The sequence below is a fragment of the Chlamydotis macqueenii genome, chromosome 17 (genome assembly GCF_036417535.1).
Source record: "Chlamydotis macqueenii isolate bChlMac1 chromosome 17, bChlMac1.mat, whole genome shotgun sequence".
Lineage (NCBI taxonomy): Eukaryota > Metazoa > Chordata > Aves > Otidiformes > Otididae > Chlamydotis > Chlamydotis macqueenii.
In genome coordinates, this window is record NC_141572.1 from 8,888,812 (window position 1) to 8,916,737 (window position 27,926).

At 40.8% G+C, this 27,926-nt stretch overlaps 2 protein-coding genes across 4 annotated transcripts in view; one reads left to right on the forward strand and one right to left on the reverse strand.

The window, feature by feature from the left end:
• Positions 1–1,408: 1,408 nt before the first annotated feature.
• Positions 1,409–27,720, reverse strand: COMT (catechol-O-methyltransferase). Of its 3 annotated transcripts, none has more exons than XM_086761409.1 (5): positions 27,606–27,720; positions 9,307–9,589; positions 7,308–7,501; positions 5,188–5,319; positions 1,409–2,502 (listed from the first exon to the last, which is right to left on the reverse strand). In XM_086761409.1, exons 2-5 carry the CDS (start codon positions 9,587–9,589, stop codon positions 2,323–2,325), a joined length of 789 nt encoding a protein of 262 aa, XP_086617535.1. In that variant the 5' UTR covers positions 27,606–27,720; the 3' UTR covers positions 1,409–2,322. The 3 variants fall into 3 exon arrangements, with proteins under 3 accessions (XP_086617535.1, XP_086617536.1, XP_010124141.1); XM_086761410.1 differs by lacking the exon at positions 27,606–27,720 and adding an exon at positions 21,286–21,335; XM_010125839.2 differs by lacking the exon at positions 27,606–27,720 and adding an exon at positions 19,910–20,100.
• Positions 27,690–27,926, forward strand: part of TXNRD2 (thioredoxin reductase 2) — a 36,672-nt gene continuing 36,435 nt past the window's right edge. Inside the window, exon 1 of the mRNA XM_086761408.1 lies at positions 27,690–27,765. Coding sequence (XP_086617534.1) covers positions 27,690–27,765 — 76 coding nt within the window. The remainder of the gene's footprint in view (positions 27,766–27,926) is intronic.

Consider the following 27,926-nt stretch of genomic DNA (forward strand, 5'->3'; position numbering starts at 1 on the left):
GTGATATGTGCACTGTGTTTATTTTTACAATTTGCTATGTGGGAGTTCCTGTCTAAAGAATTAAAATACCTTTTTTATACTAAAAGGTGGCTGTTTTATTTGCACATGTATTACGCATGCATTATTCACTAATGCATCTTTTGAAATATCAGTGCTAACTGTACAGGTTCCCTCCTTTCCTATTTTTCTTGACAGTCTCTTAGTAATTTTGGCCGTTAACTATCAGTAGGAATGTGTTTTTCTGATCCTCTCTTGTAAAGTGCAGAACAGTCTGCCTGTTTACTCGTGCATCCTTCAGCACGTATCTGAGACTTTGGTTTGTTTATCAGTGTTACGTGCCCTGCTATGGCAGAAGTGTCGTTTGATGTGCAAAGGTGTTTAAACCTAGAAATAAGAGCATTCTTTAGACCCATGACCTTAGGTGTACAGAAAAAAATTCTGGTCAACTGTTTGTATCCAGATTTTCCAGTGTGCTCTAGAAACTTGTGTATGCCAGTAAATGGACTTGAAGATAATTTTATTTTGCAAATTTGCAAGAAGTGCTTGGAATCACCTGAAAGACTTTGGCCCAGTGACTCTGAGTTGAGCCTGAATACCAAGAGGACATGCTGCTAAGCAAGCTTGCAGAATAAATCATTGACATTCATGGTATGAGAGGGAAGTGTTACAACTCAGAGTCTGCTCCTGTGCGGGACAGCACAACAGAGTCACAAGGGGCTGCTTCTATGTAATCTAAACCAGGATAGTAAATGTGTCTTTCTCAATGTGACAGAGTTTAAATTGTTAAAAAAACTCTGATTATGTAGTATTCTCCCATCCCTGTGAAATGCACACATTACAAGCTGGCTGGGTCACCATGGTTTGCTTGGTCCGTTTCTTAACTGACTGTCACCTTAGCCTGTTCCAGATTTCTTTTGTACTGTGGGGAAGTTCTTTACTGTGCTCATTACTGGTGTCCTGCAGATGGGTTTGCTGTAGCATACAGGCTGGGGTCGATACCACTTCAGGAAGGTGGGCTATAAAAGGAAGAAACTGCTAAAAGGTCTGAAAGAATCCATAATGGTAAAGATGAGAATGGTTATCCCTGTTTTTCACTCTTGATTTTCAGCTGTTGGATCTTTCTGTGGCTGTTCCAAGGCTGGAAATCCCAAGTGCAGTGCAGAATTCATGGGAAACAAAGGAAGTCACGTGCCTGTTCTTATTGTTTTTTAATTTTTATTTATAAATTCAACCATTGCCTCATTATATAATCACAGCAGGACATGCCAGGAAATGCCAGTGGATTTTTGCATTGGTCAGGTGAGTTAGAGACTTCAGATTTGGCTTTGTATCTTCTCAATGACAACCCTCACTATTCACATAGTGTTAACAACACTGAGGTTAACCAGGGTGTGCAGGACTCACCGAGTAAAACCCATTGTCTCTGGTCTTTATTTTTATATAGCATCTTAAACATACACAGCACTTCAGAGTAAGCAGCTTGCCCCCCCCCCCCCCGTATATACAATATAATGAGGGGTAAGTAAATAAGAGGGGATAAAGAGCATTTTCTCAAGGTCTCTGATATTATGTAGTTTTGGTGTTCTTTTGCAAAGAGCCTTCTCCTTTTGTTATCTGTCTGTGTTTAATCTATTTACTACTTCGGTTTTCCCTACCTCTGCATGGGCAGATTAATAACTTTATTTGTTTCCCTTCTGCAAAATTCTGTTTTGTTTCTCATCACTGCATGGATCGCTTTTCTTTCAGTGCACGCCCTTTTCTCTAGCGTAGAGATTATTAACTTCTGCAGTAACTATGCAGAAATGTATCTGATATCACAATAGCACCCTTCACTGCATTAAGTGGCATGCTAGTAATTTAGCAAAAACAGAGCTCCCAAAATGGTCTTTTCTTGCAATGTGCATGCTTTTTTCCACACTTGATAATGATTAATTAGTTTATCTTGGGGACACAAGTCTTCAGAAGGTGCAGTGACTTTCTCTACCCCACCCTGAGCCCAAACCGTGGTTGTTTGGGTTTGACCTCAAAATAACACTGTTGTTTGATGGTGTGTTGGTCAAGGCAAGGCAACGTGCATCACCTTGTGTTTGCTGAATTATGTGAAATAATGGAATAGACCTTTGAGCAGTTACCCTGCTGACTCCCAGTCTTGGTTCCCACCTGGTTTAAAATGATCTCCACTAGCTCTTGCTTTAATTACAGGCTCCAAAATACAAAAAAAAAAAAAAAAAAACAAAAACCAAAATGTAAAGCATGGGCAAGTTAACCTGTGCAGTTGCGTTTACGTTATTTGAAACAAAGGTTGAGTATTAATGGCTCTCTTTATCCCAGAAACACAGCCTTTTCCATAGCATCCTCCACTTTCATATATTCCAGATGAGATGGGTAGTTAGTGCATTGGAAACGGGAGTTGCTGCGGATATATTTAAGGAATTCTGGAGCTCCTGGGACGATGATATTGTCAGCCAGAAGAACTGAGCCCTTCCTCAGCAAGTTGCATTCCTAGAAAGAAGAGAAATTGCTTCATGGTGGCTGTGAAGCAGACATCGGCTTGAATGTAATGTACTTTCACGTTAACCATGTTGTACTCAAGTGCCTGTATCCAAAAACCCATTGTACTCTGGGTTTGGAGGGAAGAAAAGAGATGGGAGAAGCTGAGTACCTCTCACAACCTTTGTGGTCATGTTTACTATGCTGACTTTTTCAGTTAACACTATCAGTAGAACATTAGGGATGCTGATAACTTGTTGGGTCATTCAGGTTCTGAAATAGCAAATCAGGTGCAGTGGAGGTGTGCAGTTTGCTGCTCAGATTGTTTCCAACTATGTCTGCATGATCAGTAAGATGTTTTGTTTTGGCTCTCATGCCTAATGTTGAAAACTTCTTAATATCACATTAAAATGTTGTAGTAGCTCTTAAGGTCACCTGAGAGACTGGCATCTGCCAGTCTGCTTTGGCCAGTCTCAGTCAAACTCCAAAATAACTAAATGAATAAAAGATTACCTGCACTTGTTTTGCTTTAATCTTCCACAATTTTCTGCCACTTGGTTGACAAGCTGGCCATGAAGCAAGGTCTGTGCACAATGAAGATTACTCTGACAAATTTCCACAAAGCATAATTAAGTTGCAGTATTCACTTCAAGTGCAATATTTATGCTTAGTAAGCCTACAAACCTGATTTCTACTGGTATTTTTATCTAGTAGAAGTTGCTTATCTGAGGTTACCAGCTGCTGTAAAACAGTCTGTAGTTAGCCAGGCTGGCTGTCATCCTGTGTTTACAGCCAGTAGTTGTGGCCAAAACGTGGGGTGGTTTTTGTTGCTCCTAGTATATTAGAGAAGTCCCATTGATGAGTGTGAGTGGAGGCTGGTTTAGCTTACCGCTTTTGCCTCTGGTGACTGAACACCAGTCAGCACAGCAGAAGCAATTTTAGAGACATAGCAAATATCCTCTGGTCTGTTGCGCAGCTTGTAGAAGCCTACAAGTGACAACATGCTGTATTTTCCACTGGTCGTCAGGATTTCAGATCCTTTTTGTGTCGGGCTTTTCTGGAAGTGCATGAAAAGGAATGCTGTCTGGACCACTTTGAATGGATATTTAATCTGAGTATTTTATATTAATATTTCATATCCACTATTCTTATTGCAATACATGCCAAAATTGCACGTTAGAGAGCTTGTAACATGTGGGAAAATGTGGGAATCTTTTCTTCATCATTCTCTTAATTTCATTCAAGGCCAGGCTGGACAGGGTTCTGAGCAACCTGATCTAGTCGGGGATGTCCCTGCTTCTTGCAGGGGGGTTGGACTGGATGGCCTTTAAAGGTCCCTTCCAACCCTAACCATTCCATGAATCTACAATTCTAATTTCATAAGTTGATTTGGTTTTGGTTTTTTTTAAGCAAAGCAACTTTGTGTCCCAGTTGCACCAGACTGACCATTACAATGGAACTAAGCTACTGCTTGTTTTGGCTGTTTTGTGAAGGTTAAGCTCTGATGTGGATGCGCTAGCTCTTCCAGTGGAAAGAGCTCAGTCATCCTCACACAGCCAGTTTAAAAGAAAACATTCTCAGGGTACAAAATAACTGTAGGGAAGGAACACTTTCTTCTGCTAGTGCTGTGTAAATTCAATACTGGCTGTTCATAACCCCAAACAAATTTCCTTTTCAAACAGCTATCTGGAGGACAGGGCTGAAATTAAAAAACAGGGGAGCATGGATGAGAAAATAATGTTGTAGTCCTCAAGCAGGGGTCAGGAAGTAGTTGGCAGCTTCTCAGTGTAAGAGGCAGCTTCAAAAAAAAAGTGGATTTGTGAAGAAAATAAGTGAAAAATGACACTTCTATACAAATAGGCAGTTGTAGAAGATTTTACCAGCCTGCAGCCTGAAAGCTAGGAGAGTATCTGTGTTCTGTTGATACAGATGTGAATCTCAGTGAAAATACCTTCCTATCTAGAAGTCCTCCAGTAGTTATCTCACCTATCTTTGCCTACTGCTGTTACAGCCAACTTGTTTTGTAATGCTAACAGTCAGGGTTAAGGCAGGTTGGGAAGAAAGAAGCATAATTTTTCCTCATTTGGGGCTGGAGATAAAGTTGGACAGCGCTTCCCTAGCAAGTGCTTGACTGGGCCAGTCTGCACCCCTGCAAAGGTTACTTTGCAGCCAATTAATTAGGTGGCATAAAGACTCCCAGAAAGATGATACCCAGCTACGCTACCAAAATAGTGTTTCATCAAAAGGCTCTGCTGGCACCACAGACGCAGGCAAAAAAGGGGGCACTGAGGAAATTAGAGAGGTGGAGCTGGGATATGCTGTTCTTAAGTCTCACCTGCTCCCAGGATCAGGATGTTTTTGAGTCGAGTGTTCCAGTTAGTGACCATGCAGACCTTCTAGGGAGCGTGAGACCCAGGCCCTGCACACCTCCAGCTGGGATTTCTACTGCAGACTCATTTGTTCAGGAAACAAAATGGTTCAACAGTATTTGCGAAGTCCTGAGCTATGCAGTGTTAGCAGTTGTCCTTGACAAAAGTTTGGGACCCTGTCCCCCAAATCCTTTTTTCTTGTAAGGTTGCTATTTTGTCTGCCATTCTTCATTTTGCAGAGGATGAAGTCCTTAGAAAAGAATATAGGCCTCATAGACACCAAGGCATTTGCTACCTTACTTTTAAGACTGGAATTGTGCAAACTGACCTGAAGCAGGATGGTGTCTGGTGTGTATCTGTCCTTCCAGTGGTCCAGGAAGACAAAATCCACAGTATCCACTTCATGTTTTTTCTTCAGCTGGGGGATAATTTCATCTGAAGGGCCTTGTAGGAGTTTTACCTGAAATGCAAATCCATCTGATGAGTTGTGAGCCATTAAGAAAAAGCACATGCCTCTAGCTCATTCTAAATTATGGCCAGACATCAGCAATCCTGTTTATAGCTTAATCTTGCCTCAGTTGAATTATTTCACAGAGTTAGATCAAGTGTACTTTTTTCTTTTTAACAAGTCAGCTCAGTTGTGTTCCAAAATACAGGTTTGGGTGGGTGGTTGTTTTTCTGTTCATTTAACAATAGCAGAAAAAGTGGCCTGTTGTTTCTGCTGGATAGTGTGATTCTTTACTGGAAACGTGGGAATCTCCTGTTGAAAACAGTACTTTTAATTACCTTTTTTAGTTAGTTAATTACTTTTTAGGCAGTAAATCTAAACCTTTGAACCAGTTGAATCTTGTAGTCCAAGGGAAGAAAAAATACAGAGAACAGGTTAGTTTAGAATAAAGATGGAGGCTACAGTGTGTAAAGTTGATATGGCCAGTAAAGGAAGGAGGCAGGACAGAGGCTATTACATCTTCCTCACAGGTTTATTGGCTTAAGTACTGTTAAACTGAAAGAAGCTGCTGCACATTGATTTGTTAAGCAAGTGCCTTATGCTGTGAGTGGAGGGAAAAAGTGGTAAGGAAATCTGTCTGGTTTATGACTCATAGCTGATCAGGATATTAAATCAGATGGGGAAAATGCAATTTTAGATGTCTCTAGTACTTCAGGTTCTCGTCAAGAAGTTAAGAAGCACATTAGAAGATCTCATGGTGGGATGTATTTCCTCTAGTTTTACCATTTACGTTGAAGTGAGTTGTCTAGTCAAACAGAGGCACTTCTGAGGCATGAATCCCCTGACCTGCTGTAGATGTATGCCTTGGGCTGAGGTGGATTAAGACTGAAAATACCTGCATCTCAACCAACTGTACAGAGAGTCGAGAGCCTGCAAATTGCACAAAATTTAGGTATGTATATTGTGGCCAACTAGATTTGGGTAAGTACATCTTGTTTGAAGTCCATTGCAGTAATGCAGCTGCTTCTTGTGAGCTCTGTAACAAATTAGACTATGGTTCAGTTGTCTGTTGTACTCAGTCTTACACCAGTTTGAACCTTTTAGTTTATATAGAGAAAAACCAATATTCTAGTCTAGCTTTTGGGAGGTAACATAGTGTAGTCGTCAGCTGTAGTGCTGTGAGAGGTCAGGGACTGTAACTAGGCATGGAGCTAATTAAATTAATAAAGACTGTAGGTGCAAGAAAATACAAAATGTTTATGAATAAATGTCAGACAGAAATCATAGGCTTCTGATGATCAAGAGGAGGAATCTGTGGGGCGATCTTGCCGTTCCATAATGGCAGTAAATCTAACCGGTTTTGCAATAGTAGTTACTAATTTTATGAAAAGGACTGTGTGTGCTGATGTCCTGTGACTGTAAGTGAAATAGCTGACTCTGGAGCCTCCCTCCAGGCATGTATTATTCTTACAGTCACTATGGGCTTTGAAAATAGCTCTCAGCAAATGGCCTTTCTACTGTACTAACCAGTGAATAGTGAAGAGGCCAAACTGGAAGATGAAGTCTAAGCACTTTTAAAATGTTAAGGAGATACGGATGTATATGATTGTTTCTGATCTTGCCCCTCCAAATCTTCAGCCTGTCTTACATAGCAAAGAACTTTGGGAACAGCCCTAATTGTTTTGGTCACACACGCAACCTTGACAAGCCTCAAACTCTGCCCTGACTCTCAGCTGCGTCTGCATCGTACTTGGACCCCTGACTGATGTTAAGAAGTTCAGCTCACTTGCACTGTATATACAAAAGAGTAGACGACCTCTGTCCTCTGCATGGACACTGCTGTGAAGTCTGATGGTTAAACTCTGACAGTTCCCAAACACTTACATTGTCGTACTTGCTTGACAAATAAAAAACATATTTAAGCTTATTATTGTTTCCATGTAAAGTCCCACTCTCTGTGTATTGCTTCCTCATACCAACCAAAGACAAGTGGTATTTACCTTATCTTGTACTCCAGCAAACTCAATAATCTGTTTAGCTATAGCTGCAAATTCTGGGTTGAACTCCACAGTGAGAAGATGAGCTCCTGCCTTCAGCAGCCGAGCAATCCGCACTGCTGAGTAGCCACAGTATGTTCCCAGCTCCAGTGCAACTGATGGACTGACCTCTTCCACTGTCTTGTCTAGAATTAAACCTGAATAAAATGGAAATAGGTTAACTTTTGACAAAATCAAACTGCTTTACACACAGAAGAGCACGTTAGTGACAAGAAACTTACAACATCCATGTACTCAGTTGATCAGGACATTCAAAAACCAGTGGCTGATGTCAAATTATATGTGATTTCCTTTTCAAATTGACTTATTTGTGATCAAGTTGATTGTGGACATTCTAAGTTTCAAAATGCAAACTTTCAGGTAAAAAAATCTCACCTAGTTTAACAATATAAACATTTCTGAATAAGGAAGTGTCTGAATTAACTAAAATATTTATAGTGTTAGAAGAAAAAAAATGCAGTGTTTTTTTTCCAATAACTTACTGCAGAAACTCTGAAATATATATTTGTGAAATATATAACTCCTGAATTTCAAGTTGCATATTTGTTGCAAATGTTACATGCAGTAGTCTGATACAAAATTTCTCATACTAAATACTTGTTTTTAAAGGGAAAAATAACAGTTATAAAATTGCAAAATACTTGAATTCACTAGATGAATTTGTGGGATGGAAAACATTAGTCAATTGTTAACAACAAAAAAATGTTCCCAGAAAGAAGTGACAGTGTATTATATTTAGTTCTTCTGAAGAAAAGGATTTATTTGTGAGAAAACTGTCTCCTCTTCCTTGTATGGCTAGAAACTAGATAACTATTCTGAAAAAAGTATTTGAAGGGATTTTACTCTGAGCTATGGAGTTTTTCAATGTACATATGCAGTTAATGACGTGGCATTTTCCTGGGTGTCATTTGTTTATGAATAGTGTGATGATGATGCTTGCATCTTGAGATGATGTGGTCACTCTCGAAATCTTGGGAACGAAAGATGCATTAACTTTAACGGCTCTTATCTGAGGCAAAGTCATCTTGTCAGAGCAAAACCGGAGTGAATTTTTTAAGAATATAATCCCAAATTATCAAAGTTTAGAGCTTTAAGAATTCCTAGCCAGCCACCTACTGTTCGGTTGCCCTAAGCACCCCAGCCTGGTATGAAGAGGAGCTAGTTTCACAAACTACCCAGGACAGAGAAGCATTTTTACCACAATGCTTACAGTTGTATTTCATTAGCTATATTAATCCCAGACTAAGCAAATTTCTCCTGCAGTTTCCCAGCAAGAGGTATTTTTGTGTCAAAGTCATAAGGGAACATGTTAACGTTTTGCCATCACAGTTTTTTGAAAAGATTGTCACTTTTCTGCAGCTAAGAAAAAAACGTTTTGTACCCCTATTTTCCTTTAGGAGGCAAGAACAAGATTATTTACTTGCTAATTAGCAAAATGTCTGATAGCTGCTTTTGTGTACTACATGGGTAGAATTTCTCCCCTGAACAGTAACTTGTAACTTAGGTTTGCATGTACGAAATTCATATAGTTTAAAATACAAAATACTTTTTTTTTTTTTCAATTTACTATCTTTCAGTTAAGCATCTGAAAGTACCTAACAAAATGAATTATGCCTTAACGCTGCTCTGCATAGGAACTAAGGTATAATGTAACCCTAGATTTTTCCCATAAATTGTCACCCTCTGCTTACACACCTGCAACGTACACAACATGCAAGCCCAGGTTCGGTCCTGTGACTGCCTGGTTACTCGCTGGATACCCCTCCTCAAAGCCATCCCCACAAGCACGCGTTGCCCTTTGCAGAGCTGCTCTGCTGATGGCAAGGCTGTTGTGGGTTGGGTTTTTTGCAGCAGATGGAAGTCACCATGTGAATACAGTAAGATGTCCTGTACTGTGCTAGTCTTGAGGGATCTTTCGAGCACTGATCCCTGCTGCAATTACCTTTCTCATCGCCCACATTCATGGCCCACTCTTTCTGGGAGCAATACTTATCTATAGCGTCCAGCACGCTACAGGGGTCTCCTCGGACTGCATTCTGCAGCACGAAATTTAAAATCCTCTGTTCTTTGCTCTGATTCATGATGAAATTGGTTATTTTCTCCCGGATTATTTCATTCCAGATAAGGGCAGCAGTGCCGTTTTTCCGGATGAGCACCACAAAGAGCAGCAAAATGAGAAGCAGGACAAAGACAATGAACAAAAGGACCGAAGAGCTCTCCAGCATCTGGAAGGAAAGAGAAAAACAGCCCAGGATTAAGGTGGCACGGGAGGGAGCTATCCTTTTTGTAAATATTAAGCTGAATAACTCACAACCAAGCATACTGAACAGGAACACACAGATTTTAATTATGATATTGTCCAGAGTAGCTGAAAATTACTCTCTGTCACTTGGTAAGCGATGGTGCTCTGTGGCACTCCCTTTAGAAGCCAATTTTACTGGCAGTCAACAAGTAGCTCTATTTAACACTCTGGTCCCTTCCCCCACACAGCTGCTCAGTCCTGCCTCCAAGCGTGCCACTGCACAAGAAGACTTGCAGCATCAAAGCTTTTCTAACCATTTTTCAAAGGATTTAAAGTCCTTTGAGCCTGCATGTGATCCCCCACTCTCCTAGTTTTTGAGCACTAGGAAACTTCTAAACTGGCCCTTGGTAAGAAAACATGGAACGTCTCACAATTTAATTTTGAGCACAGTATCAGGAGAAACTGGGCACTGTAACATTCTGTTTCAAATCAATCTGCAGGTCCTAAGTTACTGCCTTGCACGTAGACCTCTTTGCTAGCATCTGCTCTTTTTGCAGAGAAGAGGAGCTCTGCAGGGATGCTGAGCTTGTTGATATTTCAGTAGGACTCAACCTGCCTCCTTGCTTTCAGAGCCTGCAGCTGAGGTACCCAGGTGGAACGGTTTACAGAAGATAGTAGCCTTTTTCCTGCTTATAAAACCTTTGATGTGAGCCATCAGTCTGATACTTTTGAGAACAAAAGATACATTTCCTTTTATAAAGTAGAGAAGTTTTCTCACTGGTTATAAAAACATAAAACTGAATCCCTGAGTCAGAGAAGAACCCAGGCTCATTAAGTTGAAGAGATATAACAAAAGTGAACATTGTACTTCTCTGATGGATCAGCTCAAATTAACTGATGGGATTGTGCCTATTCTCCCCCTGAAATTCAGTGTCATAGCAGCCGGTGCCTTGTGTGTGTGCAGCACAGGTGGTGTGTGTTTCTGTTTGAGAGTTTAGGGCATCTGAACATAAAGCTCAGCAGATGGGATGCATGTCACCCTGTTCAGATCAAGCAATAAATCCCATCAAAGCCATTTACTCTGATGGATTTCAGACAAGCCAGTATACAGGAACGTGCATTTACTTCCACGCAGGAGTCACAGCACAAAAGATCTGATAAAGAAAGGTTCTTAAAATTAAGGAATTGATTTAGTCTTTGAGAGGGTTGTGATTTGCCTGAGGATTCTCTGCAAGTGAAAGTCCTCTCATACAACTGAGAATACATCTCATTTCTGATGATGTAGCTTCTAACACCTCCACTTTTCCACCTCTGCTTCCCACCAGCGGGGGCTTACAGTTGCATACCGAGAGCAGAACACAGGTTGGAATGTGCTTCACTTAGTATTCAGATGAATGAATGCCAAGTTCATTTGGTCTTTTAAGTCTAAGTAGGCATTTGAACACAGGTCTAAAGGCTTCAGAAGCAATTTCTTAACCTCAGCAGACTGGCTTGGGTTACACTTGTTTTTAAACTCTTATTTTTTTTAAAAAAATGATGCTCAACTCTTTTTAGTCTCTGATTTTTTTTCTAGTAAGTTTCTTTCTTTTCCGGCTTGCTAAAAATGGTGAACAGCTTCCACTTGCAGTTGTATTAATGTTCCACCTACCTGGAGTTCAGCAAAACCATTTTTTTGAACAGGAATTAAAATATCCTCAAAAATGTTGCCTAAGTTGGCCAAGACCAGAGGTGAAGGGGCTATAAGATTAGCCAAATATTCCCCCAGATCTCTTCCTACGTGTTCTTCCTTCCCTTTTTTTTTTTTTTTTGGTTTGTTTGTTTCCCCCCAAATTATCCCAGGAAAATCCTAAATGTGATGGGTGGTCAGACCTCTGTTCTGTAGTAGGACTTGGCACATACACCTCACACATGGGAAAAATCTATCCCACTGCTCTTAATTTTGAATCATCAGGCACAACACATTTGAAGTTCAGAAGATGACTGAGTTTCCATGGAGATATGCTCAACCTACAGTACAGCCAATGTTTGTTCACCTGTCCACTTCTTAGTTGCACAGCAAGTGTGATTTGTTTGGAGCAGTTAAAAGTCTATTTCTTTTGCTTTTAAGTAGTTACCAGTGTTAATACTTAACTTCAATGCTTTTCTTGCAAAGTCTGACCTGAGACATTTCCTTTCAGGACTTACCAGCATCATTAGCACATGAAAATCTTGCTTCTTGGACTTTCTGAATTTTGTTTCCTAGCTAAGAAGAACCTGTTTATTTACCTCAACAGGACCATGAAGGCCTGGACATCAATTTTTCTTCCTTCCTTCTATGTACTAGTAGTTCTGATCAGGCCCAATTGTCCTGCATCTTCCAGATGGGGCTTCTGCTCTTTCTGTTTCTACTACATGAGGATGTTCCACATTATCTGTCCACTGAGAACTTGGATTGGGCTATGAAAATATCGTTAATTTAACAGAAAAATGTCTGTCTAGCTTCACTTGGCTTGTCCTCACTGGGCTTGCATGGCTTAGTTGATAGTACGGTCATTGCTGATGGCTTTGGATTACTGACATAGTTGAGAGATAATTATTCTGAACTGCAATGAATGGATGGAGCCCGGAAACTATTTACTGTCACCAGCAGGTATCTAACCTTCCTGCCTCTGGACAAGGGAAACTGTGTGAGCCCTGCATACCAGTGACTCGCTTGGTGGCAGTCCAACCATATTCAGGTCCCTCTAGAACTGAAGACTGTAGGCATTCAGAATTACTTCAGACTACTGCCAGACATAATCCTCTGCTTACAATGGGTACCTTGGCATCCTCTGAGTACAACATGCCACAGGCTGTTGCTTTGGCACTATGAGATTCTGCCAGCGTGTTTGGGGCTGCCCTTCAAAGATCTGTCGGACAGCAAGAATGGATGATAGCTGCAGGATGAACTAGGTGGTGTATTTTTTGAGGAACAGTTTTCCTTCTTTATTGCTCAGTATAGATATGAGACCATTTGGTGAGATTTCTCAAAACAGAGTGAGCATCTGTAGGCTAACTGAGCATCTGTAGGCTAACTGAGCCCCCCTCCCTGTCCTGCAGGAATGCTGAGACTTCTTTTTCAGACAGGGAACAGTCTCTGAAGACTTCTTTTTATACCTTAACCAAAAGGACCTGCTCAACAGTAAAATCCTGCCCCTCCCTTTACGTATTGTTTCCCAGGCATGGAAGGGTATGTCAGCAAACCAAATTTCCATTGTCTTATTTTTCTATGCTGCTCCAGGCTTTATACAGCAAAATTACAAGACACTACATAATCAAAAGCCCATGTATTAAAGAACAGCTTCTTTGTTCTTCGCAGCCTGTGAAATGCTGTTTCTTAACATGTCTCTGTTAGCAGTGCAGAGCAAAGCACTCAACTTGGATTAAACGTGCTGATTCGTAGTAACTTCAGCTGATCTCAAACAAATACTTCACCCTCATCCTTATTTGGATGGCAGTATCCTTTTAAAGATTTTGTTCTTTTAAAAGAATGCACTTAGTGCAGAGAAAGACACCTTGTTTGAGATGTACATGCCCTACCTTTTCAAAGGTGTAGATTGTATTTATGCTGCTGACACCCATGGCAGGTACTGCAGTGTGACATCCCAACAAAAAAGGTGTCAGGTGGGATATGCTTCTGAGCCACACAGATAGCCATAGACTTCTGTCTCTTCTAGCCATTCCTTACGCAAAAGCATGAGCAGACTGACAGCCCTTTAGCTTGTCTGGAAGGAAACAACTGATAGTTCTGCTGGGCCACCTGGGAAACAAATTTTTTGATTTGGAGCTATGAACTCTCACCGCTTCAAGTTCACCCAAGAATCCTCTCTGAAGACAAAATACTGACCTGCATTTTTCTTCCTGTCTCTTTGGGTCTAGACTGGTGAGTGGCTGTTAGCACTGGTTTGCTTACGCATTTTGTGTAACATATTTGCCAAGAAGACAAAAAAAAGCTATACATCTGAGCTCAAATGTGTGTGATTTTGGGGATGGTCTTAGATCTAAAACTTACGCAAGGAGCAATTCAGCTTGGCCGTTCCTATGATCAAGTGCTCAGAGGGATCCATTTCTTACAGTGCCTCAGATCTTTGCACTTTTGAGTCCCACGGGAATGCTACCACACGTGACAGCAGAGCTCACCTCCCTCCACAGATCCTTCGAGGTTGCTGACAGGTAGCAACAACCTATATAGAACCTGCTGCTTTTTTCCATTCTTAGGCAAGTTCACTTGGTTTTGGTGTATCAAGGAATGTTTTTCAAATATTGGGGGTTTATTATTATTCCTTCATAAACTGGCAGTCTGAGTTGTTCTTAGCAGAGCTCCTTTAGGAGGCAATTCTCCTGAAAAATACTTTCCAGAGAAGGTAACTTTTAAAAGGAGCAAAACGGACGTATCTATTTTCTTTTCATTTTTTTTAAACACAGTTTCTTTTTCAAAGTTTGTACCTCCTTTAATTTCTGTCTTCTTAGATGTGAAAACAAATTTAGTGATAGCAGTAGGTGGTAAAAGCAGCCTGCCAAGAGCAAGATGCATCGGTGATGGTCATGCACCCAGAGGGAAAAAAAAGCCTGTACCAAAATAGGTAATTGCTTTCACATTCTTAGCTGGAAAATATTTGATATTAAAATTAAGTGCAGAATTCAATCAATTTAAAACTACCACTGCCTAAGAGACAGTCATGTTATGACAGCTTTAGAAAATGCAGCTGTAATTTTAACTTTAATGTGGATTCATGAGATTCATTAAATATGCAATAAAACTGCACTTGCTTGTAGTCACGCTTTCCATAAGCACTTATTACAAGCAGTCATTCTTATTATTTAATGCTTGTACTGAGGCTCCAAATACACAGGTTAGCACTGCAACATATTCTGTGCATCAGAAGCCCCATGATAAAGTGAGTCTTCTCTTTGAAAGCTAAAATTTGAAGTGGAAAATAGTAGGCAAAATGAAAAATTGAGCAAAGGAATAAACAGAAAACTGGAGGGATAACGTTGGGAATGAATAACACATATCACTGAATCTGTTTTTAAGAAGACAATTTAAAAGAAAACACATTAAAATTTCATGCCCAAACCTGTCAAACTACTGACGAGTCTTTCTAAAGCACTGAGTTATTTTCCTATGCATCTAATCGTACTCATTTTGGCACGTTTCGTAAGACCAAATGATAACTTGATAATGCAGTTCAGCAGTTTTCTCCTCATGCAAACCATAATCAAACAATCAGCATTTAAATGGCAGTACCTCTGTTTCAGCTTACAGAGATTTAAAAAGACACTTTCAAAGAGAGAAGCAAACACAAATTGTGGGAACCTGCTGCTCCAGCTTACCTGCCCTCGAAGATAAAATTCCAAAGTCATTCCGATGGCTATTAAGCCTCAAGGGACTGGCTCGGACTTAGGGATCTATTATTACGGCAATAGTTGTTAAGTTAGGGATTCACTACTCCCTTACTATTATATGATCTCCAGTTTTTCTTAAAACATAAAAACGCCGATGTGATAGAGCACAGGTGACCCCAGCCATTTCACTAAAGGTTACAATAAGAATCTTTCAGTGATGCTACTTATCACTTCTGGTAAATTTTTCCAAGTACTGTTAAAAAATGATTGGTCTTAGAATTCCATGAGGTGAAAAAATAAGGATTACAACAATTGGTAACATCCACTTTTAAGGTAACTCTGAGTAACTGGATGAATTCAAATTGAGATTTTTCACAGTGTTTCATAAAAACTGTATGAAGTTTTCATAGCACTGTCAGGGGAAGGTGTATGGAGGTTTGATCTAAACTACTGATTGCTGCTGCTTCTCTCTCAGTTTCCAAAACAGCCTCCCTCTGCTAAAAACTGATATTTACTGAGAAGAAAAATAAACATGTTAAAAGTAAGCACCTTTAAGTGCTCCGAGTTTTAATAAGGACATATGCCTTAGTGAGTTTCACACTTAATGGATTAAAAAAGTATTGAATTTGATTATTTAACTATTCTGAAGCTTAGTTCATTTCTAAGTGAGTAATTAACAAGACCTTATTTCCTACAGATGCAAAAACAAGAGCTGACAAGTATTAAAATACTTGGGAGGTTGAAAACTGTTGGATAGAACATTTTTCTAATCAAGGTGAATCCTTATAAGCCTAATTACAGAAACTCTCATTACAATTTTAGCTTGGATAAATTGATATTTTTGCTTTGTACTGAAGATGAAGTCCTGAACATAATTGCAAAAAAAAATCCAAAACCTCCCTCTTCTACAAAGACAGCATGTATAATAAATTGCTGTTCTCCGGGACTGGAATGAGAGTAAACTTTGTGATTCTGAGTCAGGAGACTTAAGTTTGAGTCTCATTTTGGCAGAGCTTTTCTGATCTGATCTTGGGTGAGCTGTCTTACCTACATCTTTGTAGCCAAAGGAGTAAGTTAAGTTACTGCTGCTTCTTTAATTTTCAAGGTATTGTAAAGCTGAATTTATCTTTGTCAGAAAAGTCCCTGCTATGAATATATGGATAATATGAGGAAAGGCTAAGTGATTTTTATCTGCATTAACTAACTAGATCAATTTTGGGATACCAAGACAGCAAATGCTTATGTTACGTTATTATTCTTGAGTTTATGAACAACAGGGAAAATGTGGAGACAAACAGTACTTCAAACGCTTTCCTTAAGTGATTTGAGCCTGCTGACAAATCAAGCCTCTGAGGAAAGATGATGTTACATCCAATCTTGCTATAATTTTTCATGCATTTAATCTAACTGCCAAGTACTGGTTGGTTGTTTAGGAGTTTATTACGAGTCTCCAAGCATCCAGACAGTACTTCAGCATTCTGATGCTAAAGGGTTTAGAATCTAATTTAGACTTTATTAGCTCATATAACCTGGTGAACAGGGAGTGCTTGGTAAATTTATATCATTCAACCTTTTTTCACAAAAGAATCTCTCCATCTGCCTGATGGCATTGAGGAAGACAGAAATGGTCTGCAATAGTAGAGGGCCTGGGGACACCGGAGCCTAATTCATTGCAGAGGTACTGCTGCTGAGTGTGCAGAGAAGAATGTAATAATGCAAACCATTTTCTAGAGGTTTTTTACAAAGGCCAGACAAATTAGCAGATTAAACCCTCCCATACATGTACCTGTGTGAAGGAGGTAGGTGTACCCCCTATTTTTAGAAAAGGGTTAGAAAGGTTTAAGTTCAAACTCTTTAAAAGCTGAAATTATGCCTTTAAATATCTCATGCACTAAAGTATGCAGACGATTTGCATATTAGTAAGGATATATTAGCTGTTTAAGAAGCATTGTTAAAACAATGCAAGAGTCAGCACATCTCTACACATATTTTAACAATGTCTGTTGCTCCACACTAGGCCAGAGGAGATCTGTGCTGCACCATGACTGGGACTGCAGTTCCTGACTCTTTGTCCTATGCTGTCTTGAATGAGGCAATCTCCGTTTTGTGGCATTTTGCTTTTCTTCATCGTTTCCCAGAGAGAGAAAGGCAGAATATTTTGGTCAGAAAGTCTAACTTCAGCCAAACATATTGTATCCGGTTGCTGGAGGCAACACAATTCAACAGCTTCATATTTTAGTACTTTTAAAGGTCAAAAAAAAAAAAAAAATCTTTTAACCTCCTATTCTTTTTGTTGTTGTTTATGTATTTTCAAATGAATGCAACACTGTGAAGAATAATCGGTATATTGCCAAATGTGAATAGCTTGTATTTCAGTGGAAACTTAGTTTGGGAGACATTCAGATTTTCCACTGGCATCATGAAAACAAGCTGAACAGACTTTATATAATTTTTCACTAAGTATTTCTTGCATGAAATCTAAATTTCCCTCTTCCTAGGTTTTTTCAAATTACTACACAATTTAGCTTCACTGCCATAACTACAAAAATTCAGACTTCTATAAATGCAAAGTTCTGAGGATTATTTTTTTTCTTTCTCCTCAGGCCTTTTGTCTTTTCGTTTTCCCTCTTCTCAGCTTGAAAGGAAACAAATACAGACTTCTTCTTACTAAATTAAAGGGAAAGAACAGAAAAGGCCTATTGCCTACTAGGGAGCCCCATCAATTAAGCTTCAGAAGGGTGTTTAAATCCATTCTCCCCAGATAGATTTCAATTAGGATAATTGCTACCCACTTCAAACTCCCTTCACAGTAGCCATTGCCTAAGTAGTATTTGGTACTATCACCCAAAGGAAAAGGTTTATATAATGGTTATGTGCCCCGTGAGGAAGAGCAGGGGTTTAGAATAAACCGGCCACACAGGGAGGCCTCATCTCCATCCCACAAGCAGGTCAGTGTGGATCTGTAGCATTCTGATCCAGACTGGCCTAGTGAGCACACTGCATGATTAAAGCCAGGGCTTGGGTAGGAGAATTCGTCAGGGATAAGAAATGCCCTTTACTGGGCCTTGAGCAAAAACAGATTTTCAGGAACAAGATCCTTTCAGGTACCTCTAGGAAGCATTTGTGTCTGATAGTCTTTATTCCCACTCCAGAACTTTGAGGCCAGTGGTCAGTGTAGCTCAGCTGAATTGTACAAATCCCACTGTGTCCCCCAGTGGACTGCTAAAAGTAGAAAGTGCTCTGCCCTGTTAGCACACCAGGAGCTGGTCTGTAAAAAGTTTTCTTAGATGAGATTTTTGTGTTTGTCAGGGGGTAAAACAAGCTCCTACTGAATTATTTTGCCCCAAATGGAGGTAGGGAGAAAGGGCTGGAAGACGAAAGGCCAGAATGGCTAGTTGTACTCAGCATCATCACCTGTCACAGACCTATTTAATATTCTCTCTCTGTATCACAAAGATCAAGGGCCAAATCCTCAGTGTCCCAAATCCCCACTGCGTCCTCCTGCTCTGCTTCCAAGGCTACCAGCTAATCTAGTGTAAATCTGTCTCTCTCCCAGCACAGCCTTCTGCTCTCCAGAAGCTGCTCTTCAGGCCACAGGAGTGCACGACTGAAACTTGGCAGTGAGGACACCCACTGAGGGATCTGAAAGAGTAGGAAGGAAATTGCTGCTGAAATGACAGTTTATTTCTATGAAAATGAACAGCTCTAACAGGCAAGTTGAGATCCACCACAGCACAGCAGGTAACCAAAGCACAGTGTGGGAAGAGCAGCCTGACACAGAGGAGGGTATGAGACCTTGGTCTCAAATCCTGAGTGAATGCCTTCCTCAGGAAAGTAGCTGGAGTGGGCACAGCGTGTCTCTTACTTTAGCTAGAAATGGCTTTCTGAGAAGTCTCTCCTGAGAGAGTTTTAGCAGAACTGGTATGGATGGCCTCACACATTAAGATCTAGTTTCAACCACTGCTGCCAAAATTATGTTTTTTTTCAGAAAATTCCCAGTCAGTTCTAATTCCAGTACTCCAGAAGGAATGCTGAAAGACAACAGTGTGGGACTGGTAGAAATAAACCTGATACCAGCTGCAGGCTGCTAAGAAATATTGCTAAACTTGAGCGACAAGTAAATTGTTTGCAGTGTTAATGTGGTTAAATTATTTTTCCACTAATGCAATCTAAAACTGTACATTAGGAAATTTTTTCTTTTGCATTTAAATACAGCAGTGCTGTGCAAATGCATGAGATTCTGAACCTGAGGGCTTTGTTAGAGGAGTCCATGGCTGAGTAAGCACAAGAAAGTAAGCTTAAGTGCAGAGATGAAGTAAAGATTGTTTATGGAGATACCTGGTATGACATGTGGTTGACAATATTGATAAATATGAGTTTGTTTTTAAAGGACAGAAGGTAAAGAACGTCCATAAAGGGCATTAGAAAGATACTCTATAAGAAGCCACAGGGCTAGCAAGCAGAAGTACTAGCTTTTTGTCTGTTCTTCACAGACATTTTTTTGTAACAGAATTCCCTCTTGAGAATGAAAACGCCCGTAAAATACAGCTGCAGCAACACATTTATAAAAGCAGCTATTCAGTCAAATCTGACTGAAGTGAAGCTCGACTTGCATTCAGCTTTTTCTTGAATACAAATGAGCACCAAATTCCAGCACACTTATAGCCATAAATTACATTTTCAATTTAGTCGAGGTTATCTCATCTCACTTCTTTCAACTGTCAAGGTTTACAATACAGTACAAACGCATTACACACAAATATGTCCTACTCTTTCTCTGAAAGCTGTTGCTGCCCACGGACTGGCTTCCTGACAATGAGTACCCGTCAGAATGTGGAAAACACCACTTCTTTCGTATTCACCACTGTTTAAAATAGTGACATTATCTAAGATAATGAATCATGTCAAGTCTGAGAAATAAGAAAATATAAATATGTACCTTTCTGAGTACAGCAGAAGCTGTTCCCTCCGATCTTTTCCTGTGCTGCTCTGATGTGGATTTTATAGAATAAGAGTCCGAGAGCCTGCAGTACTCAGTCACATTCGATCACATCACAGGAATAGCTTATCAGTTCTGTTACAGACTCTAAAAGGAGCGGTGTCCTTTTCCCCAATTCCTCCTTTCACAGATTTCTGCACTCCTTAAAGGTGCTCAGTGCTCTAATAACCTTAGAAAAAGCTATTCATCAGTCTCCTAATGGCAGTATTCTTGTTACTTAGTTACAGCACGGTGAATGCTGACAAAGCCAGGTATGAGCCAAATCTGTGCTCAGTGTAAATGCACTGTGTTCAGTCAAGCAACTCCAGGAATGAATTTGGCCCAAGGGATTTAGTTCTTTTTTCAGCTCAGACGTGGCATGCTCAGCCAGCGCACAAGTCGCAGAAACAAGACCTAGGCATGTGGGTTAAATATAGAGTGCTGCTGGAGGGAGGGGAGATACGTATAGCAAACTGCTTAACGGCAACTGCAGAAGGAAGCGCAATCAATACATTATAAAAAATACACTTGAATTTCTGTAGCTTCTAGTTGGAAAAATATTCTGCTACAAACAGCTCTAAGATAAAAGAAGACACTTATTCTAATAGTCCTTGTTCTTGGCTTGACTGGCTATATTGTTTCCTTTGAAACAATAGAATGAAGCTGCAATTAAATTGCACCATAAAAGAAAATAGTAAGAAAAAACAAAACCCAAACACAATGGGTTAGTAGTTCTCTGCTGTATTCTCACTATGAAACTCGGACCTAGTCAGTGAGTGTTTGAAGGTCTAGCCTAGCAACTTTTTAAAGATTCAAAGAGTTTGTATCAACTGTTGCAGAAACAGGAGCTGAAGAACTGAAAACAGGCTTTGTCACACGAGCAGGGAGGTCCTTGAAAGAATTAGGGACTACCTGAGAGCATGAAAAGAGAAGAATAAAAAAAATTAAGTGGATTAATTGAATAAAGAATTGTGGGAAAAAAGAGGTAGGTGAGGATCAAAGTGAACGTTACTAAGACCCTGCAATATAGCACAGTACTCTACATTGATACAGAATAACTTTGAAGTATCCCTTCCATATAACAGAGCTTTAGCTCAAAAAATATTTTCTTATAATTCAGACGTCAAGCAGAACAAAGAATGAAATAAGCAATACTGCACTCCAGCCTCACTGACAGTGATTTTCCTGTCTGGTTGAAAGCTGGTTGTGAAACCATGACAGGTTGTGTCTGCACAGTTCCTGATGCAACCCACAGTTAAAATTAACTGAGAATTTCTTTTACTGTTGGGCTGTGGAGAAAAGAGCTTAAAATAGTAAAACTTACTCTGTGCACTGACCTGGTTCTGTAAGCATACAGCTATTCTTTGGAGATGTCCTTGCAGTTAACTATAGCTAGGCTGTGAACTGCTGGAAGATATCAGCACAGCTCCTGCTTAGCAGCATAAATTAGTGCCTAGACTTGCCAGATTGAGCAGTATCCCATGACAACACTTCTAAAGGACTTCTAACTTTGAGCTGAATCATATTCTTCAGGCTAGAAGCATGGGAGGAGCAAACTTGCTTCTGCCTGCCCACAACTGTTTACCCGTATGATAAAGGCTATGCCTGCAAAGTAACCCTTTCTGTTGTCTAGATATTGCATAAGTAAAAATGGCGAATGGCAATAACTGCAAATTTGATAAAGCCAGAGGTTCAGTTAGTTTAACGACCCAAACTGTGTGATAGCGTCCATAAGTTGCTTCCAAGTTAATAGAAAGTTGGTATCTTGTAATACGTTATTATGGGATATTTTTTTCTCTAAGAGAAGTTTCTTTGGTAGGCTGTTAGGCATTGTCTTATCGCTTTTTTTGATTCACCTTTATGCCCAAGACAGGGCCTACATAGGTATAGACATTTTTGTGAGTTTTCACTAACATAAATAACAATGCTACAAACTCCAGAGTGCCTACATGTATACACTGTTCACGTGACTTATCCTTGTCTAGATAGTAAAAGTTTACCCTGATATTAATACATCCAGGTTGGAGAACCATGGAGACCTACAAATGTATCTGTGTAATACAGTTTTTATGTAGAGACAAGATCTCAAAAGACAGATTTGGTATTGCAGAACATCAGGATACTGCATTCACAGGGCACATCTGTAGGAAGACGTAGACTCGGGATGCCTTAGCTTGGAGCAACATCACATGAACGGCAACAGGTAAGAATAACTGGCTCGTTCAGACTGACTTGCTCTGACAGTTGAGAAAGTTCAGCTCAGATCTGTCCGCACAAACTTGAGCAGACTTGCTCACGTACAGAGCTCCCAGTCTGAAATGGAGGCTGTACAGCTGCAATCACATGATGCAACGCGGCAGTGCTATCCCCACTTGCTGTGCACAGCACCCAGCTAAAGCTTTCCCAGTAAATCCATGCCTGGCATAACAAAAATGACATTCCCTTCTTCTAATAATCCTGCCCAAAGACTGGTTTTTAAAAGCCTAAACAAAGGGACCAGGAGAGCCTAGCACATTAACATAAACCCCACAGATCCTGTGAACCACTGAGTGGAAGAAAATTCTTTTAAGCCTGCATTTTCAGAATAGCAGGAAGGATTTTCTTTTATGTGAATTTGCAGTTTTCAACAGTTAAATTAGTTTCTCTTGCTGAGAAATATCCAAAAGAGGAATTTTGAGAAAGGAAGCACCACTCATGTATGAATCAGGAAACTGCCTGAAGATATCTAAAATAGGGAACAGCTAAAAGAAAAGAAAGATGCCCAGCAAAGTTGTACTCTAAAATATACAGATTATACAAGCAGTTAGACTATTTTGTGTTTACTGTGCATCTTAAAAGGTTACCACGTAGACTGTAAAAAACTTCCTGCTTTCAAAGATTTTATAACTCCTCATGAAAATTTTGAAGCTCTGTTAAGTCTATCACGTTTCTGTCTTTTCTCCCCTCACTTTTTTTTTTTTTTTGTAATATATGTTGAAGCATTTGAATGAAGTTAAGAACTTGTGTTACTTGAAGCTTCATCTGTTTCTGCTGGGTTTTTTCCCTCACTTGCAATCAATTAGTTATTTAGGACAAACTATGAACAGAAGATTCTGTGTTAAGGAAGGAAGGAATAAAATGGCATAGATTAAATCCTGACCAACAATGAATCCCACTCTCAGACAAATTTCTGAAAATAAAAAAAAAGGAAACAAAGTGGGAAATAGCAACAAAGCTGAAATGTTAAACCATTTTTGTTGGTTTATGAACACAAATGTTTCTAGCAGAGGAAACACTGTTAGCTGAAGGATGTATTCTTTGTAACAAGATGTCCTTTGGGGCACTTAGCATATATTAGAACAGTTGGTTTTCTTCTAGAATTACATTTTTAAACATAATTTAAATTATGACCTGATTTAGAGTAATTCTGTGATGTGTGTACTTTTCTTAGCATTCTCAATGTAGTTGTTTTAGATACATTTACAGACTTTACATTAAAAATTATTAGCTAATGGGATATGATATTTGTCCCATCTTAACAAAATGTTGTAAACTTTGTAGACTTCCCATGAAAATCTGATCACCACCTCAATCTCACAAACCAAAATTAGTCATTTTCTTCCCTTATCAGTTTGACTTTCAACTCTCCTAAATATTGATTTGTCAAAGCTCTTAAAAGAAAATACCAAAAATGCAGAAAAACATAGCAGTTTAATTCTAAGTAAACAGACACAGATTCCTTCATGCCAATGTAAAGCAATGCCCAACAAAAAGTAATATTGAAAAATTCTTCCTACACAGGTCAGTTAAGAAGCCTCGAATAAAAGTAGTGAAAATACTTCTTTGGTTTACGTAGGATCTCCGTCTTTGACCAAGGGTCCTCACTTGTCAGCATAACGCCCATGTTAGACGACTATCCACATATTTAACAATTTGAACCCTGAGCAGGTTTTACCTTGCTTTGAAAAAAATCTAAGGACTGGTAACCACTATGCTACCATTTATTCGGTCCTTTTTGTAGCTCTGGGATATGGTTCTCTCAGTTGCCAGGGACTATGTCATTATTTCCACTTTTGTATTTACCATTTGACATGCCTTTCTTCCACATGGCTTTTCTTTCCCTCCTCCTTCCTCCTTAATGCTAAGGACAGCATGCTACACACTAGCTGAGGAACAACAACAACAACAAAAAATACTCCAATCAGATTGAAAGAAACTAAAACATCCTGCCTCCCTGCAAAGGCCTGTTAGTTCAACCAGTGATCCAGTACAATTCACTGACACTGCCGTAAATTATTAATTAGGCCATCCCACAAAATGCAGCCTCTGATATAATCTATTTCCCCACCCCACCCACTAAAAAAGAAACAATGTGATGACTTCCAAAGATGGTATCTACCCAACACCTCTCTTCTTTCCCCACCCTGCCAGGCCGCTAAGCTGGGAACATAAGATACAAACCAAACCACGCCAGAAAAGCAGGAAAGACAATAAGATGTGTTTGAAAAGTCAAAATTTCTAAAATGTTAGGTAGAAAAGGTTTTTGGTCCTAGTTGTCTTCATGAGGAAGAATTTAAGTAAGCCATTGATAAATGTAACAAAAGATATTTCATATGAAGGAAAAAAAAAAAGCACAGAATTCCAAGCTGTCCTTACAATAAATTCAAAAGGAGAAAGTCTGCCCGTTAACCAATTCATGCCTTACAAAACCTCTATTTTTGTTGAATGGATTTATATACATTTCTGAAACATATTATAATGGTATTTCCTTTGCCCTTTGAATACCACACTCTTTATAGTACATTGAATAAACATCTCCCCCTGGAAATAAACCAAACCACATCTAATGTATTAAGTTAATTTATTACTTTAAATATGACCACCTGCAACTGACAAAATTACTTGGAAATATGATGTTAAGTCTGATAGCTATCTCACAAGAAGCCTTTTTTTAATCCCAAGTTTTGAAAAAATATGCTTTCACTGCAGAAACACAATGCTTCATGTAAATGCTTCCTGATACTAGAACGTATTTGCCACTAAAGGATTTAATGCTTGCTATCTTAAAAGAAATTAAGATATATATGTCAAAAAAGGTGTATCACTAATTAGCTTTATGCTAACCACAAAATAATTAAAATGAGAGAGTAGAAAGTTATAGGAGATGAGCCAAAGACATATTAGAAACCACACCTGATAACCAGAATCTGTCTCTGTTCCCAGAGAAAGATTTTTGCAGTGTAGTGCAGACACACCTGCCCAGTGCTGAGTGCAGCAAGTATCGGTGGCTCTTCCTCTTATTGATATTGTGACCGCGGGCAAAACCTACTCCTCACTGCTGATATTTGCCTCTGTCAGATCTCAATGATCAAGCTTGTGAGAATGTGCAAGAATGAGCAGAATGGCGTTACAGACTTTGTGCTTTCTTCTGGAGATGGCGGTCCTGATGGGAAAGCCTTAGCCTGTGGAACTGCAGAGTGCTTTATCGTTAGCTGTGAGATACAGCCAGGGCTGGTGAGACCCCAGATTCACACATCTGCCCTTGACGCAGTGGCAGCTGTGGGTAGTTCTGGTTCCCAGATGACTTAAGAAGGATGCCAGGGGAAAGCAACGGACTCATTTTCAAGGTAGAAAAGAGAGAGTGTGTGCTGATGTGTCTAGGAACACACAAACATCTAAAGGAAGCTCCAGCCTCACCACTGCTGCGTAGGCTGTGGTTCACTTAGACTCTGAGCTCTAAATTAATGAAAGCTAATTCAGTAATCAGTAATGCTAGTATATGATGGGGCTGTTAGAATGGCCACTTGGCCAAGATCCTATCCTTAAAAGAGTTTAGAAGCATTGCTCCACATTTATCATTAATTCTTTCCTAAATTGCCACTGTAGCTGCTGTTTAAAGATAATGTTTTCTATCAACAGCTTTGCTACATTCAAGGCCTTTATTTATTAGCAAAATACCATAATGCTGCAGCGATATGTCTTCACAGAAACTTGTTTTGTGTTTGGGGAGATGTAATTCTACCCTTGATCCTATGCATCTGAACTAAATGCTGCGTGAGGAGCATATGCTTAACACTGCCTGATTCAATTCAGCATAGTGGCTAAAATTCACAGCTAAAACAACTTTGCATGCACGTACCTGAAAAGCATAAAAGATTAGTATCTGAATGTGCTTGAGGTTTCTTTAATTCAAAGGCTTCTCAGTACACTCTAGTCATGTCTTTCTACTGCTGCTGCAATGGGTAAGAGTGCTTCTAGTGATTTATTGATTAGTGCTGCAGGAGGCAACAGAGTAGTTGCCTTTTTTTTTTTTTTAACAGCAGAGATACTGGACAAATCAACAATGCATTTACTAAAGTAATTCCTGTTTCATGTATTTTCAAACATTAACGGAGTGAAAAAAATTGATCAGACCTACACTGGAAGTGATGTTAGTTCTACACAACTTTGAGTATTTTAATTTCCAGCCATTTCTCGACTGCGGACCAGCTGATTGATGGCTTCTGAAACAGAACGGTTGGATGCTGCCCCCTTGTGAGCCAGCTGAACCGTGACTGCCTAAAAGTGTTTCCTATCGCCAGCTCCCTCTCCCCCAGAAAAAAAAAAAAAAAGCAGCTGATTCTTTGTCCCAAACTCTTGATTTGGCTAAGGTGGTATTTATCACATACTACTCACTACGTACAGCAGCAGGTAGGGTCACTGCTGGGCTTCAGTAACGGCCAACAGCCAGCGCTTCGGCATGAGAAAGACCTTGTTCCCTGCGGGTTTGTTTTGATCAATGCCAACTTGGAGGCCTTTTACCTTAGGCTGCCAGAATACATTACAAGCATTAATGACTCTGGCAGCTCCCATCTGGAGGAGGTCAGCAGCATCGCCCGTGTTCAGGCTATAGCTGGCACATGGCACAGGGGCAGGAACGGCTGCTGAAGGCTGTGGGGCGCGGGAGGTGCTCCGACAGGTTGTCCTGTGCAGGTATCTGTACCCCCACAGTCAAACCATGTGTTAAGGCTGCTTGGGCTGGTCCAGTTCACCGACCTGCGTGGCACGGACCCCCCCCCGCCCCCGGCATTTTGGCTGAGGAAGCGCTCTTCTCTCAGACGCGAATCCCCGGCGCCTGCTCTCAGCGCTGAGCACAGCTCAGCCGCAGGACCCCGGAGCATCACGTGCTGCCCGTGGTGGAAGGGAGCGGCTTCATTCAAACCGCCTCCTCAGAGGTTTTTGAGTCTCAGCCTGCACGCTGCGCCTGAGGAAGGGGCTGCGGCAGCCCAGCTCTGACCCTGTCGCTTACAAAGGGACGTGCGGTTTCAGAAGGGAAAAAAACAGGGCTCTGAATGGTGACGGTTCTAGGCAGTCATTGTGTTCCTCTCTTTTCTCCAGAGGCCTTCCCTGAACCCCCTTTGCAGCAGCATCTCAGAGGGAAGCCAGTCAAGCAAAGCGTGGCAGCTCTTTCCCTTCCAACGCGTCCGATTTTAACGCAAACGCGCTCCTCTAACGCTGGAGCCAGTGCTCGCCTTCCAAAAAGCGGGCGGCAGAAGCGGGAGCTCCGGACGCAGGGCGAACGCTCTCTCCGGGATGGAAGCGGCCGCCTCCCCTCGGGGCTGCGCGCAGGAAGGGCGCCGTGCTCGCACCCGCGCCGCGATCCGCGCACCCCCCTCCGCGCTCCGCCGCCCTCACCGACCCGCTGTCGCTACCCTCCAATCAGGCGCTGCTCGGCCACCTCGCAGGGGTCCTGGCTTGGCGCGGGGGCCCTTTGCCGTACAGCATGGCGGCCCTGTGGCGGAGGCGGCAGCGTCTTCTGGGAGCGCCGGGGCTGTGCCGTACGGTACGAGCCCTCTCAGGTACGGGGTGCCTGCTGGCCTCGGGCCTGGCGCACGCCGCGCCTCCGCCTTACCTCGCGAGAAGCGGGCTGCCCTCTCCTCCTGACGCGGAAAGCGCCTGGGGAGGGTCCCCCGAGCCCTTTCCGCCACCCGCTTTTGGAGGGTCCCGCGCACGCCTCACT